The sequence below is a fragment of the Salmo salar genome, chromosome 15, assembly GCF_965601325.2.
Source record: "Salmo salar chromosome 15, fSalSal1, whole genome shotgun sequence".
Taxonomy (NCBI): Eukaryota; Metazoa; Chordata; class Actinopteri; order Salmoniformes; family Salmonidae; genus Salmo; species Salmo salar.
This window is the reverse complement of record NC_138305.1, coordinates 61,323,096-61,342,742: the sequence shown is the minus strand read 5'-3', so window position 1 is coordinate 61,342,742 and position 19,647 is coordinate 61,323,096. Positions and strand designations below refer to the sequence as shown.

The 19,647-nt window shown below is 46.2% G+C and overlaps 1 protein-coding gene across 1 annotated transcript in view; it reads right to left on the bottom strand.

Annotated features, from left to right (window-relative positions):
• Positions 1-19,647, bottom strand: part of LOC106571754 (utrophin) — a 193,925-nt gene that overhangs the window by 38,211 nt on the left and 136,067 nt on the right. Inside the window, exons 15-19 of the mRNA XM_014145173.3 lie at positions 16,412-16,523; positions 9,703-9,839; positions 5,651-5,689; positions 5,202-5,267; positions 2,486-2,551 (exon numbers count right to left, since the gene is read on the bottom strand). Of these exons, the coding sequence (XP_014000648.1) occupies positions 2,486-2,551; positions 5,202-5,267; positions 5,651-5,689; positions 9,703-9,839; positions 16,412-16,523 (420 nt within the window). The remainder of the gene's footprint in view (positions 1-2,485; positions 2,552-5,201; positions 5,268-5,650; positions 5,690-9,702; positions 9,840-16,411; positions 16,524-19,647) is intronic.

The following is a 19,647-nucleotide window of genomic DNA, read 5'->3' as shown; positions in this document are numbered from 1 at the left end:
TAACATGGCTATATACAGGAAGTACCAGTACCGAGTCGATGTGTAGGGGTACAAGGTAATTGAGGTAGCTACGTACATACTGTATAGGTAGAGGTAAAGTGACTAGGTAACAGGATAGAAAATAGACAGTAGCAGCCGTGTATGTGGTGAGTGTGAATGTCGGTGAGTGTGTGTGTCATCAGTATGCATGTGTGTGTGTGCTATGTGTGTGTGTGTGCGTCCAGTGTGTGTGCATAGAGTCAGTGCAAGAAAGGGTCAATGCAGGTAGTCTGGGTAGCCATTTGATCAGCTACTTAGCAGTCTTGTTTAGCAGTCTTATGGCCTGGGGTAGAAGCTGCTTAGGATCCTGTTGGTCTCAGACTTGGCGCTCCGGTACCGCTTGCCGTGCGGTAACAGAGAGAACAGTCTACGGCTTGGGTGGCTGGAGGCTTTGACAATTTTTTGGGCCTTCCTCTGACACCACATGGTGTAGAGTTCCTGGATGGCAGGGAGCTGGGCCCAAATGATGTACTGAGCCGTCCTCACCACCCTCTGTAGTGCCTTGCGGTCAAATGCCTTGCAGCTGCCTTATGAAGCAGAGGCCGAGCAGTTGCCATACCAGCCCGTGATGCAACCAGTCAAGATGCTCTCAATGGTGCAGCTGTAGAACTTTTTGAGGATCTGAGGGCCAATGCCATATCTTGTCAACCTCCTGAGGGGGAAGAGGTGCTTACGTGCCCTCTTCACAACTGTGTGGGTGTGTCTGGACCATGTTCATTTCTTAGTGATAAGGACACAGAGGAACTTAAAGCTCTCGATCCACTCCACTACAGCCCCATCGATGTGGATGGGGGTGTGCTCGCCCTGCCATTTCCTGTAGTCCACGATCAACTGCTTTGTCTTACTGACTTTGAGGAAGAGGTTGTTGTCCTGGCACCACACTGCCAGGTCTCTGACCTCCTCCCTATAGGCTGCTCATTGTCATCGGTGATCAGTCTTGCCACCGTCGTGTTGTCAGCAAACTTGATGATGGTGTTAGAGTCGTGCGCGGCCACGCAGTCGTGGGTGAACAGGGAGTACAGAAGGGGACCAAACACACCCCTCAGGGGCCCCCGTGTTGATGGTCAGCGTGGTGGATGTGTTGTTACCTACCCTTGCCAGGATCCAGTTGCATATGGAGGTGTTCAGACCCAGGGTCCTGAGCTTGGTGATGAGCTTGGAGTCGGACTATGGTTTTGAATGCTGAGCTGTAGTCAATGAACAGCATTTTTACATAGGTATTCCTTTTGTCCAGGTAGGTGAGGGCAGAGTGGGGTGCAATAGTGATTGCGTCATTTGTTCAACTCTTGGGGCGATATGCGAAGTGGACAGAGCCATGACCAGCCTTTCAAGGCATTTCCTGGATATACAGTGCTACAGGGCTCGCTCTTCTTCCATTTTTCTGTCACTCTCTTTTCCCTCTTCAATCTGTCTATCATGATCACCGTGTTCCTGATTATATTTCTCTCTTACGCAGTTGTCTCCCGCTCCCTCAAACACACCTGATGCTCCTTCGTGTGTGGATTGATTTTTGCCAACGTGTCCTCACTGAAAACCATTTCCAAATCCCACATGTGCTTTAGTAAACACACACGTGCACACATGGAGATCATCTGGGTGATATCTGCAGACTTCAGCTCTGCTTCTCCCTCTTATCAGAGCAGGTTGAGGGATCATCACATTCTAACCCCCCTCTAAACACAGGATCATAGCGACAGAGGGTGTACAGAGAGCTGTGTGTGTGTGTGTGTGTGTGTGTGTGTGTGTGTGTGTGTGTGTGTGTGTGTGTGTGTGTGTGTGTGACCTCAGAGGGCGTCAGAGCTCAGAGAACTCATTCCCCCGATAAGAATCTCAGTTGGGAATAGGTCTTAACACTCAAGCTCTCTCTCTCGCTTTCTCTCTCTCCCTCAGACAGACACACACACAAATCTGCGGCTTCAGTATTGCTTACCACCTTTCTATCTTTTGTTATCCCCTCTCCCTCTCTCGCCCCGCCTTTTCTCTTGAAAGTTCTCTCTTCCCATAACCATCTTCCCACTCCAAGATCATTAATTTTTATCTATATCAAAGCAAACCATCTATCTCACTCTTTTCATCCTTATCTTTCAAACTTCTCTCCACCCTCTCAGTTTTTCCATCTCCATTTGTCCTCCTTCTCCCCATCCTCTTTTCTATCTATTGTTCTCTACTTATTCAATTATTACCATAGACCAAATAATGACAATAGTAATCGTTATATATTTTTTATACATGCCACTCAAAGCTCTAACACATGAATTAACTGAGAGACTTCAATATTTTATGGCAAGGTGAGACAGTCCACGGAGCCAAACATAACACAGGTAGTCATGACAGAGATATGAAGTCCATTAGTCTAACCTCAAGGTTGACAAGTAGGTGGACAGTAGGGAAACGGGGAAACCTAATGTTTACTAATGGTTACTTGTGGCTACTAATTTTTACTTACATGCTTCCTGTAGTTGAGCTGCTGTCAGTGGGCAGAGAACCATTGGAGCGTTCCATCTGAGCCAGTCTGAGAAACACAGATACATACACAGACATTAGTTGGATGAGTTAATGAACGTTAAGTTGGGGGTCAATGCCTACGAAACATTACTGGGTACAGAAGCAACTACTGCTGGCTAGTGCACCATTCTAGGTGACCGGATGAAATGTGACATAACATAACGAGTGGACAACAGACATCAGACATTCAGACAGAGCTCAGTCCAACAGCCAGAGGATCAGCCACTACAATATGGGATCCAATTATGACATGAGATGGATTATAGTACAGTGACTGGGATGAGAGGTTCAGAACCACACTGGTCCACCCTATTGGGCACGGGTGGAGTGTGGGTGTTGTGATAGATCCATGCGGTTGGGAGGGGAACACAGTGGATTACTGGCTCTACACTGGCCCAAGGCTAACACTGGGATAGGGCTAGTATGTTAATACAGAGGCTGTGTGTACAGTATGTATATGTTTGCGTGTGCACGTTAGTGTGTGTGTGTGTGTGTGTGTGTGTGTGTGTGTGTGTGTCAAGGCAGCTTGTTAACTGGTAACAGTGAGGTGCTGCAGTCATTGAGCTGTGGGTTAATGGTTCATGATAGAGAAGGATGGGTCAGACCAGGTGGTCAAATCCTGTCAGTATAAATCAAATGAAATGTTATTTGTCACATGTGACTATGCATAGATAATAAACAGAGAGTAAACAGCAGCGTAAAAATGACAGGGGGTAGCCACTTGATTAGCTGTTCAGTAGTTTTATGGCTTGGGGGTAGAAGCTGTCAAGAAGCCTTTTGGACCTAGACTTGGCGCTCCGGTACCGCTTGCCATGAAGTAGTAGAGAGAACAGTCTATGGACTAGGGTGGCTGGAGTCATTGGCGATTTTTAGGGCCTTCCTCTGGTATAGAGGTCCTGGATGGCAGGAAGCTTGGCCCCTGTGTACTGGGCCGTTCATACTACCTTCTGTAGTGCCTTGTGGTCAGAGGCCGTGCAGTTGCCATACCAGACGGTGATGCAACCAGTTAGGATGCTCTCGATGGTATAGCATATGGAATGGCTAAAACTGAGGGGGCACCATAATATTTGCATGGGAGGCTAGCCCTACTGTCTCTAATTTAATGGACAACAGTCTAGAAGACATAGGCGGTAATAAATTGCATTCGGAAAGTATTGAGTCCCCCTTTTTCCACATTACATTAAACTAAAACAGAAATATTACATTTACATAAGTATTCTGACCCTTTACCTAGTATTTTGTTGAAGCACCTTTGGCAGCGATTACAGCCTTGAGTATTCTTGGGTATGACACTACAAGCTTGACAAACCTGTATTTGGGGAGTTTCTCCCATTCTGCAGATCCTCTCAAGCTCAATCATATCAAGCTCTGTCAATCATATCAAGCTCTGTCAGGTTGGAGGGGGAGCGTCGCTGCACAGCAATTTTCAGGTCTCTCCAGAGATGTTTGATCTGGTTCAAGTCCGGGCTGTAGCTGGGCCATTCAAGGACATTCAGAGACATGTCCCGAAGCCACTTCTGCATTGCCTTGGCTGTGTGCTAAGGGTCATTGTCCTGTTGGAAGGTGAACCTTCACCCCAGTCTGAGGTCCTGAGCGCTTTGGAGCAGGTTTTCATCAAGGATCTCTCTGTACTTTGCTCCATTCATCTTTCCCTCGATCCTGACTAGTCTCCCAGTCCCTGCCACTGAAAAACGTCCCCACAACATGATGGTGTCACCACAATGCTTCACCATAGGGATGGTATTGGCCAGGTGATGAGCGGTTCCTGGTTTCCTCCAGACGTGATGATTGGCATTCAGGCCAAAGAGCTCAATGTTGGTTTCATCATATCAAATATTTTTTTTTGTCATTGTCTGAGAGCCCTTTAGGTGCCTTTTAACAAACTCCAAGCGGGCTGTCGTGTGCCTTTTACTGAGGAGTGGCTTCCGTCTGGCCACTCTACCATAAAGGCCTGAATGGTGGAGTGCTGCAGAGATGGGAGAACCTTCCAGAAGGACAACCATCTCCACAGAGGAACTCTAGAGCTCTGTCAGTGTGACCATCGGGATCTTGGTTACCTCCCTGACCAAGGCCCTTCTCCCTCGATTGCTCAGTTTGGCCGGGCGGCGAGCTCTAGGAAGAGTCTTGATGGTTCCAAACTTCTTCCATTTATGATGGAGGCCACTGTGTTCTTCGGGACCTTCAATGCTGTAGAAATGGTTTGGTACCCTTCCCCAGATCTGTGCCTCAACACAATCCCGTCTCGGCGCTCTACGGACAATTCCTTTGACCTCATGGCTTGGTTTCTGTTCTACAATGCACTGTCAACTGTGGGACCATATATAGACAGGTGTGTGCCTTTCCAAACCATGTCCAATCAATTTAATTTACTACAGACGGATTCCAATCAAGTTGTAGAAACATCTCAAGGATTATCAATGGAAACAGGATGCAATTTCGAGTCTCATAATTGTTTTAGAAATTGCAAACTTTTGTCATTATGGGGGTTTGTTTGTAGATTGATGAGGGAAAATGTTTTTCATCCATTTTAGAATAAGGCTGTAACAACCAAATGTTGAAAAAATGAAGGGGTCTGAATACTTTCCAAACACACTGTATATATTCTCTTCTACGTGACCAAGTGTGTGCGAAGTTTGTGTGATGGAAGCGTACAGTACCTGCTAGCGTACTGCTCTATCCTGGAATGAGTGTCATCATGAGAGAGCTGGGGTGACTGGGAAAGCCTGGAGAGGGGGAAGGGTGGAGATGGGTACAAAATGAGACACAAAAACACAACCAAAAAGACTGATTACAAAATCAAATCAGCAGCGAGAAATCAATGAGAATATAATAAATAAACAAACAAATCAACAACAGAAGATTGTGATGATCTAGGTAGCTGGTCAGGAGTTACTGCACCGCTAGTGGGATGAAAGGATGTTAGGAGGAAGAGGATGCTGTAAGGAAGAGGAGGAGGAAGTGCTTGCTTGGTAGATCGGGCAGACAGGCAACATGCGGTGTGATAGCTGAGTGGGGGTGGTTGGGGTGGTGAGTTTTAGATGTAGGGACATGGAGAAGAACATTCTGATCTGGAGGGGGGAGGGAGGGGACACATGCAGATACTCACTCATACTGCTCCGGACACATGCTGATGAGAGTGACGGGACTGCAAGAGAAACGGACGGAAGGAGGGAGGGATGGGAGGGGAGGAGAGGAAAGGCACCACAGAAAATCTATATTTAGGACCACATAACAGGAACCATGTCAAGAACCAAATACAACAGGAGGAGAGTACAGGTGATAGGGTTCCAACCAACAGCATAAGAGGGTCTATGCTTGGTACAGCCAGAAGTGTGTGACAAAAGGAGCACGCAGCAAACCAGGTAGATGTTGCCCTTAGGCACAGATCTAGTATAAGCTTGCCCATACCAAAACCTAACCTTTACTATTATAGAGGAAAATACACTGACCTTAGGAGCAAGTTCATCCCATTCTCAAAGCCTGCTCCAAATAAAATCTTCCCTTTCGTCTTAAGCCTATGGGCCAATGGTTGCTAATAATTAAACTATTAATTTCCAAGTGACATTGTAACTGAGTTCCTATTTAAATAATTTTAGTGGAATATTAACTTACAAGCAAGGCTATGTAGCTCCAAGCCTGTATTTACTGTAGTAGCTAAGTATGCTTTTTCATTTCAGCACTGATTGCAAGGACAAATGTGCAGCTGTTATTAGGCTTACTTGACATTTGCCAGCATTACCGAGATGATCAAAATACCATATCCTCTCTGTGCCGTTCCCTTATTACAGTTACATTTCATTTGCAGTCTTCAAAATGTCTAAACTTGTAACGCACAGTGCAAAAAAAAATGAATTTAATGTACCGTAAAATAACAGTTGCGAAATATAGATGTGATAGGAAGAGAAGGAAAGGACGTTTGAGATGCTAAGGTAATTGCTTGTGAGCTCTGAAAGTTAGATCATTCCTTGTGTTTTAGTTCGCAATATGAAAGTGGAGACATTCAAACGCAAAACGCTGAATCGTGGATGTGAGTGTCAGGCATTGGTAAAGAAAGCTGTAGTTGCTTCTCTGCCAAAATGAGTGTCCTATTGTACATGATCACTCAGTGAAGGAGAGATTGCGCTATTTGGGACTGCTGTCTGCAGTGTGCTAGCACTTTGTGCACCCCTATTAACTTGTGCCATTAGGACATTTATTTATTTTTTTACACAGGATAACACCAACTTGGGTTTCAGTTGATTTTTTCAAAACCAGACACACTGCTGTGATGAGATGGTTTTCTCTCCTCCAATTTTTCTCATGACAGGCTGGATGGGTGAATCTTATGAAAAATATGAAGAGAGCGAGGGAGGAAGGAGAGAGGGAGACCTTTGGAGCGTTTAGCTCTGACTAATGTTGCTGCTGCTGCTGTATAGAGCGCAGTCAGAACAGGCAGCAGGAGTAAGGGACCTGGAGAAAATGAAGAGGAGGGAAAGGCATTTTCATATGCAAAGCCTTGATCACATGATGTTGTGTGTGCAGAGTGCTGAATATACTGTGGTGTCAAATGTGATTCTATACAGAGATGTTGCTGGAGTTTCTACAACAACTAGCCTACATGGCGCACACACACACACACACACACACACACAGTGTTCCATGTGTTGAGTGTCCCATACTGTAGCAAAAGGTTTTCCTTATCAGTATTGTTTGCATGATGTTGTGTCATATATTATATCTTTTCACTGAATACAAAAAGACGTATTAAATCCAATTCAATCCTGATTATTTCAAACACACTTGTATACCAGTGCAGCTCAACAGGTCTTGAGGGAGAAATTGCCCTGAGACTCACTTTTTCATGTAACAATGTCTGTTTCTTTCCTCCCCTCTCCTCTCATCCTCTATCACCCTCTCCTCTCCTCTCCTCTATAAGGGGGGTAAACAACACATGTGCACTCCAACACCTTTCCTTGCTTGACAGACAGACAGAGAGGGTGCTGGGAACACAGAAACACTGCTATATGTTCAGGAGGAATTTCATTAGCCCGCGCTCGCTACTGCCGCCTCTGCTCGGGTTGACAGAAGTGTGTGTTTGTGTGTGTGTTTGTCAGAATGTGTACATCTCTGTGATGTGTTATTGACTCCACACAAAAGTCTGAGTTAATGTGTTTTAAGATGAGTCCCCAAATGCACGCTCTCAAACTCCAACCCACACAACTCCTAAACTCAGACTCCCTGCTAGAGTTAATGTAGTGTACAGCCTTATCCTGAGCTCTCACAAATAAGGGTGGTGAACAACACATAACACACCAAGGTAGGTGGCTCCGATGCGTCTTTCAAATTAACATATGTCTCTGTGTTAGAAATCCTATTTGTCGTGTAATGAAGGAAGAGCAGGTGGGAGGGAGTTAACAGTGGGTGTGATTATGTTTTGAATAGTCATATTTCTCCAAGTCACCATTTCCTTTGTAGCATTTTAAAGAATCCCTTCCCGGTTTTCCACCTTTTAAAGGCATTTATCAGGTACACACCACTGCAGGTGGTACACTATATATAGTAAAGTATGTGGACACCCCTTCAAATTAGTGGATTCGGCTATTTCAGCTACACCTGTTGCTGACAAGTATATAATATCGAGCACACAATCATGCAATCTCCATAGACTATCATTGGCAGTAGAATGGCCTTACTGAAGAGCTCAGTGACTTTCAACGTGGCACCGTCATAGGATGCCACCTTTCAGATTTCTGCCCTGCTAGAGCTGCCCCGGTCAACTGTAAGTGCTGCTATTGTGAAGTGGAAAAGTCTAGGAGCAACAACGGCTCAGCCGCAAAGTGGTAGGCCACACAAGCTCACAGAATGGGCAACACTCACTACCGAGTTCCAAACTGCTTCTGGATGCAATGTCAGCACAATAACTGTTCATCGGGAGCTTCATGAAATGGGTTTCCATGGCCGGGCAGCCGCACAGACAAGCCTTAGATCAGCATGCACAATGCCAAGAATAAGCTGGAGTGGTGTAATGGCTCGCAGCCATTTGACTCTGGAGCAATGGAAATGCGGTCTCTGGAGTGATGAATCACGCTTCACCATCTGGCAGTCCGACAGATTAATCTGATTTTGGCGGATGCCAGGTGAATGCTACCTGCCCCAATGCATAGTGCCAACTGTAAAGTTTGGTGGATGAGGAAAAATGGTCTGGGGCTGTTTTTCATGGTTCGGTCTAGACCTGTTAGTTCCAGTGAAGGGAAATCTTAACGCTACAGTATACAATGACATTCTAGACAATACTGTGCTTCCAACTTTGTGGCAACAGTTTGGGGAAGGCCCTTTCCTGTTTCAGCATGACAATCCTCCCGTGCAGAAGCGAGGTCCATACAGAAAAGGATTGTCGAGATTGGTGTGGAAGAACTTGACCTACCTGCAGAGAGCCCCGTCCTTAACCCCATCGAACACCTTTGGGATGATTTGGAACACCGACTGCAAGCCAGGCCTAATCACCCAACATCAGTGCTCAACCTCAATATCAATGCCCATGATTTTGGAATGAGAGTTTTGATGAACAGGTGTCCACATACCTTTGGTAATGTATTTTATGTCTTAGGCATAGAGAGAGAAGGGAGGAAAAACAAGACAGAGTGGAGAGATGAGTGGAATGAGGATGGTGGGGTAATCGATCTGAGGAGTGGCTGTATAGATCTGGAATGTGCTTGTGTGAGTGTGTCTGTGTGAAGGAAAGAGAGAGAAAGAGAGAGCGACGTACAAAGATGGAAAGATACTGATAGAGGAGGATATAGCAAAAAGGGGTGAGATAAAGAGATGTGGGGAGAAAGAGAGACATATTCTATGAAGCTACTAGTTGATGGAGACAGAGAGGGGGACATAACTCATACCTCCCGCCACCTGACTCTAGCATCTGCATAATCTGCAATAGTTAAACACCATTACTGAGGATTTATGTGTGTCTGAGCGAGCGACCAGCGTAAATCCAGACAGACTCACTCCACAGCAGAGCAGCAACCCTGTGCTACAGCTCTGTGCTACACAGGAGATAAATTGCCTAAGTCTGCCAGAGGGTATAACGCTCCGCAGACAGGTAAATGAACACACAGGGAGTGTAAATTAAAGTCTTGACAGGAAGGCAACACAACGAGACCATCCCTTCAAGGTACTTACATCTCCATATTGTCTCCATTAAGAACAGTCTGGACTGGTAAATAGCCCAAGCGGGGGTGCTTGGCAAAGTACTTCTTGGAGCGGAACTTGTTTTTCAGCACCTTGGTGAAATCACGCATGTCCTCACCTGAAGTGGTCTGGAGGAGAGAGAGAGAGGAGAAAGATTGTAAGACGGAGAGGAGGAAGTGTGTGTTAAATGTATGTTTTTTTTCTGGCTGTGTTCCTCGTTAATGAGTTAATTAGCAACCAAATTTCAAATCAAATCAAATCCAATTGTTTTTGTCACATGCCGAATACAACAAGTGTAGACCTTACCGTGAAATGCTTACTTACAAGCCCTTAACCAACAATGCAGTTCAAGAAATAGAATTAAGAAAATATTTACTAAATTAACTTAAGTAAAAAATAAAATAAAAAGTAACACAATAAAATAACAATAATGAGGCTATATACAGGGGGTACCGGTACCAAGTCAATGTGCGGTAGCTATGTGCGCACAACGTGCGGTAGCAGATAGAACAGTCTATGAATTTGGTGACTGGAGTCTGACAATTTTTTGGGCCAAATATTTGGGACACCACCTAGTATATAGGTCCTGGATGGCAGGAAGATTGGCCCCAGTGATGTACTGGGCTGTACGCACTACCCTGTGTAGTTGGTGATACAACAAGTCAGGATGCTCTCGATGGTGCAGCTGTATAGCTTTTTGAGGATCTGGGGACCCATGCCAAATATTTTCCTGAGGGTAAAATATTTTCTTCACGACTATCTTGGTGTGTTTGGACCATGATAGTTTGTCGATGTTAATGGGGGCCTGTTTGGCCCTCCTTTTCCTATAGTCCATGATCAGCTACTTTGTCTTGCTCACATTGAGGGAGAGGTTGTTGTCCTGGCACCACACTGCCAGGTCTCTGACCGCCAACCTATAGGATGTCTCATCGTTGTTGGGGATCAGGCCTTCCACTGTTGTGTCATCAGCAATCTTAATGATGGTGTTGGAGTCGTATTTGGCCACGCAGTCGTGGGTGAACAGGAAGCACAGGAGGGGACTAAGCACACACCCCTGAGGGGCCCCAGTGTTGAGGATCAGGGTGGCAGATGTGTTGTTGCCTACCCTTACCAACTGGACGAGGTCCATCAGGAAGTCCAGGATCCAGTTGCAGAGGGAGGTGTTAAGTTCCAGGGTCCTTAGGTTAGTGATGAGCTTTGTGAGCACTTTGGTGTTGAATGTTGAGCTGTAGTCAGTGAACAGCATTCTCACATAGGTGTTCCTTTTGTCCATGTAGGAAAGGGCAGTGTGGAGTGCAATAGAGATTGCATCTGTGGATCTGTTGGGGCGGTATGCAAATTGGAGTCGGTCTAGGATTTCCGGGATGATGGTGTTGATGTGAGCCATGACCAGCCATTCAAAGCACTTCATGGCTACCGACGTGTATGTTACGGGGTGATAGTCATTTAGGCAGATTACCTTCGCTTTCTTGGGCACAGGGACTATGCTTGAAACGTAAGTATTATAAACTCGGTCAGGGAGAGGTTGAAAATGTCAGCGAAGACACTTGCCAGTTGGTACGCGAATGCTCAGAGTACACATCCTGATAATCCGTCTTGCCCCGTGGCCGTATGAATGTTGACCTGTTTAAAGGTCTTGCTCACATCGGCTATGGAGAGCGTGATCACACAGTCTTCCGGAACAGCTGGTGCTCTCATGCATACTTCACTGTTGCTTGCCTCAAAGCAAGCATAAAAGGCATTTAGCTCATCTGGTAGGCTCGCGTCACTTGGCAGCTCGAGGCTGTGTTTCCCTTTGTAATCCGTAATAGCTTGCAAGCCCTGCCACATCCGACAAGCATCAAAGCTGGTGTTGTAGAATTCAATCTTAGTCCTGTATTGAAGGAGTTTTCACATATGCTGAGCACTTGATGGCTTCTTTTCCTTCTCTCTGAGGTCCGACTCATCCCAAACCATCTCAATTTGGTTGAGATCGGGGGATTGTGAAGGCCAGCTCAACTTATGCAGCACTCCATCGCTCTCCTTCTTGATCAAATAGCCCTTACACAGCCTGGAGGTGCTTTGGGTCATTGTCCTGTTGAAAAACAAATGATAGTCCCACTAAGCCCAAACCAGATGGGATGGAGTATCGCTGCAGAATGCTGTGGTAGCCATACTGGTTAACTTCTATGGGCTAGCAAGCGTCCCACCTACTCAACAGCCAGTGTAATCCCGTGGCGCGATATTCAAATACCTCAAAAATCCGAAAACTACAATTTTTCAAACGTATGACTATTTTACACCATTTTAAAGACAAGACTCTCATTAATCTAACCACACTGTCCGATTTCAAAAAGGCTTTACAACGAAAGCAAAACATTAGATTATGTCAGCAGAGTACCCAGCCAGAAATAATCAGACACCCATTTTTCAAGCTAGCATATAATGTCACATAAACCCAAACCACAGCTAAATGCAGCACTAACCTTTGATGATCTTCATCAGATGAACACCCTAGGATATTATGTTATACAATACATGCATGTTTTGTTCAATCAAGTTCATATTTATATAAAAAAAACAGCTTTTTACATTAGCATGTGACTAGCATGTGACTAGCATTCCCACCGAACACTGCCGGTGAATTTACTAAATTACTCATGATAAACGTTCCCAAAAAGCATAACAATTATTTTAAGAATTATAGATACAGAACTCCTCTATGCACTCGATATGTCCGATTTTAAAATAGCTTTTCGGTGAAAGCACATTTTGCAATATTCTCAGTAGATAGCCCGGCATCACAGGGCTAGCTATTTAGACACCCAGCAAGTTTAGCACTCATCAAAGTCAGATTTACTATAAGAAAAATTGTATTACCTTTGTTGTTTTCGTCAGAATGCACTCCCAGGACTTCTACTTCAATAACAAATGTTGGTTTGGTCCAAAATAATCCATCGTTATATCCAAATAGCGGCGTTTTGTTCGTGCGTTCAAGACACTATCCTAAAGGGTAAATAAGCAAGCGTCCCACCTAGCCCATAGAGGTTAAAATCAATTTTTATGCAATTTTTCTCGTAAAAAAGCAATAATATTCCGACCGGGAAATCGTTTTTTATTACAAAGAGAGTGAAAGTAAAAGCATGCTATCCCCTCATGCACGAGCCTCAGTCTGATGGCCCTCTGATAGAGCACTTGCCAAACGCGCTAATGTGTTTCAGCCTGGGGATGGAATTACATTGTTCAGCTTTTTCCCGCCTTCTGAGAGCCCATGGGAGCCGTAGGAAGTGTCACGTCATGCCAGAGATCCCCTGTATTTGTTAGAGATGATCAAGGAGGGCAAGAAATGGTCAGACAGGCCACTTCCTGTAAGGAATCTTCTTAGGTTTTGGCCTGCCAAATGAGTTCTGTTATACTCACAGACACCATTCAAACAGTTTTAGAAACTTTAGGGTATTTACTATCCAAAGCCAAAAATTATATGCATATTCTAGTTTCTGGGCAGGAGTAGTAACCAGATTAAATCGGGTACGTTTTTTTATCTGGCCATGCAAATACTGCCCGCTAGCCCAAACAGGTTAAGTGTGCCTTGAATTCAAAATAAATCAGACACAGTGTCACCAGCGAAGCACCCCCACACCATAACACTTCCTCCTCCATGTTTTACAGTGGAAAATACACATGCGGAGATCATCCATTGACCTACACCGCTTCTCACAAAGACATGGCGGTTGGAACCAAAAATCTCAAATTCTGACATAAGCGTCGATGAAAGGGTACCAAAGCGCAGTGGGTATAGTGCTCATCTTTTATTATCGTAATAAAGTGAACACTTACACAAAAATACCAAACCGACAATCAACAGTTCCGTAAGGCACATAGGCTATACCGACAACAACCATCCACAAACCCAAAGGAAAAAAGGGCTGCCTAAGTATGGCTTCCAATCAGAGACAACGAAAGACACCTGCCTCTGATTGGAAACCATACTCGTCCACACATAGAAAACGAAAACTAGAACAAACTACAATGACAAATGACCCCTTTACTGGTCAGGACGTGACAGTACCCCCCCCCCCCCCCCCCCCCCCCCAAAGGTGCAGACCCCGACTGCACCTCAAAACAAAAACCCCACAAAAACAGCCCCAAACCTAAAGGGAGGGAAGGGAGGGTGGCCACCGTCAACAATGGTTCCTGTGCTACACTCCCCCTTCGCCAATCCTCCCACTACGGAGGTGGCTCTGGCTCTGGGCGGTAGCTCCTGTTCTGAAGGCCCTTGGCTGCAGACCACCGCTGGAGGCCCCGGGCTGAGGGGTGCCGCTGGAGGCCCCGGGCTGCGGGGCATCGCTGGAGGCCCCGGGGCGTCGCTGGAGGCCCCGGGCTCAGGGGCGTCGCTGGAGGCCCCGGGCTCAGGGGCGTCGCTGGAGGCCCCGGGCTCAGGGGCGTCGCTGGAGGCCCCGGGCTCAGGGGCGTCGCTGGAGGCCCCGGGTTGAGGAGTATTGCTGGAGGCCCCGGGTTGAGGAGTATTGCTGGAGGCTCCGGGTTGAGGAGTATTGCTGGAGGCTCCGGGCTGAAGAGCGTCTCTGTAGGTTCCGGACTGGGGACCTTCGCTGCATGCTCCGTGCCATGGGTCATCACTACTGGTTCCGCGTCATGGATAATCACTGGAGGCTTTGTGCCATGGATAATCACTGGAGGCTTTGTTCCATGGATCATCACTGGCGGCTCCGGGCCATGGGTTTTCACTGGAGGCTTCTTGCCATAGATTATCGCTGGAGATGTCGGACCATTGACCCTCATTAGAGGCTTCCTTCGGGGCGCTGGAACTGGCCTCACCGGACTGGGGAGACGTACTTCAGACTGCGTGCTCACAGCACGCACCGGCCTTACCGGGCTATGGTGGCGCACTGGAGGTCTGCTTCGTGGGGCTGGCATAGGAGGCGCCAGGCTAGTCACACACACCGTCGGGCTAGTGCGGGGAGCAGGAACAAGGCGTACTGGGCTTTGGTGGCGCGCTGGAGGTAGAGTGCACGGAGCAGGCACAGGGTCCACTGGGTCTTGAAGGCGCACTGGAGGTCTGGAGCGCACGGCCTGCACAACCCGCCCTGGCTGGATACTCCACTTCACTCGATCACTGCGGGGTGCGGGCACAGTTCGCACCGACCTTTGTATGCGCCCTGACGACACAGTGCGCGTCACCGCAAAATACGGTGTGTGCTCCATCACTTGCTCCTCATAGTAAGCCCGGGAAGTTGTCTCAGGACTCCATCCTGACCCTGCCCAACTCCCCTTGTGCCCCCCCCTAAAAAAATGTTGGGGGCTGCCTCTCCGTCTTGCCTTTCGGTGCATTTAGAGCCTCCTCTCGTCGCCGCTCTGCCCTTGCTGCCTCCACTTCTTCCCATGGATGGCGATTCAATCCCTTCTGGTTCTCCTCCCATATCCAGGATCCCTTGCCGTCCAATATCTTCTCCCATGTCCATTCCTCCTGCTGCTCCTTCTTCCGCTGCTTGGTCCTCTTTCGGTGGGTGGTTCTGTCATAGGCGTCGTAAGGGACAGACCAAGGCGCAGCGGGTATAGTGCTCATTTTCCTTCTTTATTTAGAGAGAACCCTCAAACAAAATAAACAAACGACAAAACAGTTCCGTAAGGCACATAGGCTATACCGAAAACAACCACCCACAAACCCAAAGGAAAAACAGGGCTGCCTAAGTATGGCTTCCAATGAGAGACAACGAAAGACACCTGCCTCTGATTGGAAACCATACTCGGCCACACATAGAAAACGAACATAGAAAATGAAAACTAGAACAAATCCCCTTTAAATAAACCAACCCCAAAACAACACCCCCTGCCACGCCCTGACCATACTACAATGACAAATGACCCCTTTACAGGTCAGGACGTGACAAATTCGGACTCCAGACAAAAGGACATATTTCGAATGGTCTAATGTCCATTGCTCGTGTTTCTTGGCCCAAGCAAGTCTCTTCTTATTATTGTTGTCCTTTAGTAGTGGTTTCTTTGCAGCAAATTTGACCATGAAGGCCTGATTCACAGAGTCTAAATGCAGTGAAGCATTTATTTTGCCTGCAATTTCTGAGGCTGGTAACTCTAATGATCTTGAAGAGACTTTCAAAGTTCTTGAAATGTTTCCGTATTTCTTATAAGTAATGATGGACTATCGTTTCTCTTTGCTTATTTGAGCTTTTCTTGCTATTATATGGACTTCGTCTTTTACCAAATATGGGCTGTCTCCCTACCTTGTCACAACACAACTGATTGGCTCAAACGCATTAAGGAAAGAAATTCCACAAATTAACTTTTAAGAAGGCACACATGTTAATTGAAACGGCATACCAGGTGATTACCTCATGAAGCTGGTTTAGAGAATGCCAACAGTGTGCAAAGTTGTCATCATGGCAAAGGGTGGCTACTTTGAAGAATCTCAAATATAAAATATATTTAGATTTGTTTCACACTTTTTTGGTTACTTCATGATTCCATGTGTTATTTCATGGTTTTGATGTTTTCAATACTATTCTACAATGTAAAAAAGAGTAAAAATAAAAACCTTTGAATGAGAACTTTTGTCCTGTAGTGTATATATATATATATATATATAAATGTATGAAATGTATGCATTCACTACTGTAAGTTTCTCTGAATAAGAGCGTCTGCTAAATGACTAAAATGTACAAATGTGTGTGTGTGTGTTCCTCACCGGCGTGCAGTACTCCACCATGGGGTAGTTGAGCTTGTGGCCCTTGGCGGTTCGTCCAGAGAAGAAGCAGCTCTGACACACGTCATAGTTAAAGTGCTTCAGACTGCGATACCTAGGGAAAAACAAGATTATAAGAGTAATGATTCCATCAAACAGATTCCTCCCATTCTTGTTCTTTCATGTGTCTTGCATACGTGCATGTGTGTGTCTGTTATGCTCTCATCTTGGCTATTCCAGGGCCTCCTGTCATCATGTTCTCTCTCCAATTCCTCTGCTAAGATCGAAATGAAGCACCTGCAGCTCTAGATATGGAGGATGGTGTGAATGATGCTGGGCCTAGTCATGCTATGGAGGGTGGTGTAGAGGATGCTAGGTCTAGTCAGGTTATGCTAGTGGATGAGGAGAGTATAGTGGGGAAGTGTAAGAGACTAGGGGGGGAGGAGGAGGGTGCCAAGCGGAAAAGGAAAAAGGGTGTGGTTAAAGGCACAATGGAAATTTTGCCTGTTGCTGTGGGAGATGCCATGACCAGAGAGGAAGAGCAGGTGGTCAGGGTGGGAGATAGAGATGAGGAGGAAAGTGAGTCTGAGGAAGAGGATGAGGAGATATTTTTTTCAGACTCCTCTTCAATAGGCCCGGAGCTGACAGCCAGTCAAGCAGAGGGTCTAAGTACACATTGAGAGAACTGACAAGGTTCCTGAATGAGACCAAGGGAAAAAAAGTTAATCTTGAGGCTTTTTACCCTGATTCAAGAAAGTTTGTACGATCAGTACAACATGCTGTGAAAAATGAGGGGCATGGTGTCCTCTCACCCAGGAAACGGTTTAGGTTGAGGAAGTGGGTCACAACAGTGCGTAAGGGTTTACCTTCGGACACTGTTTAGATGTATACTTTCTTTCTGACACTGGGGCTTTTGAGCTTTGCTATTGGTCTTTTTTCTCTGGTGGCTTTTCTCCCACTTCTTATGGAGACTCTACGGGTAGGCTCGCTCAATATAAATGGCGCCAGAGATGCGGGAAAGAGGAGTGTGTTGGGTGAATATGTAAAACAAAAAAAAGTACAGGTGTTGTTTCTGCAGGAGACACATAGTGATGTGTTGAATGAAGTCGATTGGGGGCTCTGGTGGAAAGGGGCAAGTGTGTTGAGCCATGGGACAAATCTTAGTGCAGGAGTGGCAGTCCTTTTTGCACCGGGTCTGTCTGTAAAAATTTGCTCCTCAAAGGAGGTGTGTAGGGGTAGGCTCCTTGTTGTTAAAGCAGAAATTAACAACATGGGTTTTGTCTTTATAAATGTGTATGCGCCTAACACAGGGAGAGAAAAAGGGGTTCTATTTGGGAGTCTTAGACAGGAACTCTCACAGGTAGCGCCTGAGGAGACACTGGTGGTTGGAGGGGACTGGAACTGCACAATGGATTTTACAAAAGACAGAAATGGGGAAGAGCCTCATTCAGTGTCAGTGGGAGTGTTAAGGGACATTATTAATCAGTTCGACTTAGTGGATGTTTGGAGAACTAAACATCCGAACACAAGACAGTACACATGGGTGAAGGTTTTTGGGGCTAGGGTGAGTGCAGCCCGACTTGATCGGTTTTATATGTCTAGGAATCGGAGCAATAGGCTGTTGGGCGCTACCATTCTCCCGGTGGGGTTTTCCGATCATCACATAACCATGGCTCGGCTGTCTATTTCACCAGGGCCCCGGCAGGCATCCTATTGGAAATTCAATGTAAAGCTCTTACAAGATGCCACTTTTTGCGCAGGTTTCCAGACCTTCTGGGAAAGGTGGAGGCAGCAAATAGAGGAGTATGAGTCTCTGAGCCAATGGTGGGATGTGGGGAAAGTCCAAATTCGGCTTTTCTGTCAACAATACACAGCTCTCTCATCCTCAGAGGCTAGGAGAGTATTGGGGGAACTAGAGCGGTGTATTAGTGAGATGGAGGTAGAGATGGTGGGGCAAGGCAATGTAGGCCTCCAGGCTAATTTAGCTGAATTACGTAGGGACCTGGGCAGTTTTTTCCAGGTTAAAGCAAAGGGAGCACTTGTAAGAGCTAGATTCTCCATGCTCAAGGAGATGGATGCTCCCAGCTCCTTCTTCTTTGGTTTGGAAAGACAGAGCAGTGAAGCCAAGGGTATGCATTGTCTACGGCTGTCTGATGGGCGGGTGACCTCTGTGGTGGGTGAGATGCGGGAGCGGACTGTGGAGTTTTATACTGAATTGTATAGGGCAGAAGTGTGTGATCCTTTGTGTGCTCAGGTCTTGTTCACAGGACTCCCTAAACTCTCTCTGGCACAGAGGGACGATTTGGACGTTCCTCTGTTGTCCCATGAACTGGCAGAGGCCGTAACCCAGATGTCCCCCGGTCGTGCACCGGGGGTCGATGGACTCCCAGTGGAGTTTTATAAAAGATTCTGGGGAATAATTGGACAGGACTTCTTTTGCGTGTTGCGTGAATGCGTCGGGGTAGGAGAGTTGCCGATGAGCTGCCGTCGGGCGGCTCTGACTCTACTGCCCAAAAAAGGGGACTTGTGTGAACTTAACCTGTTGGGTCTAGGGGGCAGCATTTGCACGTCTGGATAAAAAAAATGTACCCGATTTAATCTGGTTACTAATCCTACCCAGTAACTAGAATATGCATATACTTATTATATATGGATAGAAAACACTCTAAAGTTTCTAAAACTGTTTGAATGGTGTCTGTGAGTATAACAGAACTCATTTGGCAGGCAAAACCCTGAGACATTTTCTGACAGGAAGTGGATACCTGATGGGTTGTATTGACTTTAAACCTATCCCATTGAAAAACACAGGGGCTTAGGAATATTTTGGCACTTCCTATTGCTTCCACTAGATGTCACCAGCCTTTACAAAGTGTTTTGAGTCTTCTGGAGGGAGATCTGACCGAACAAGAGCCATGGAACGATGATGTCCCATTAGACACCTGGCGCGTGAGTTCATGTTGGGTACCCTCGTTCCAATACGTTATAAAAGAGTATGCATTCGTCCACCTTGAATATTATTCATGTTCTGGTTAAAAAAGGCCCTAATGATTTATGCTATACAACGTTTGACATGTTTGAACGAACGGAAATATATTTTTTCCCCTCGTTCATGACGAGAAGTCCGGCTGGCTTACATCATGTGCTAACGAGACGGAGATTTTTGGACATAAATTATGAGCTTTTTTGAACAAAACTACATTTGTTATGGACCTGTGATACCTGGAAGTGACATCTGATGA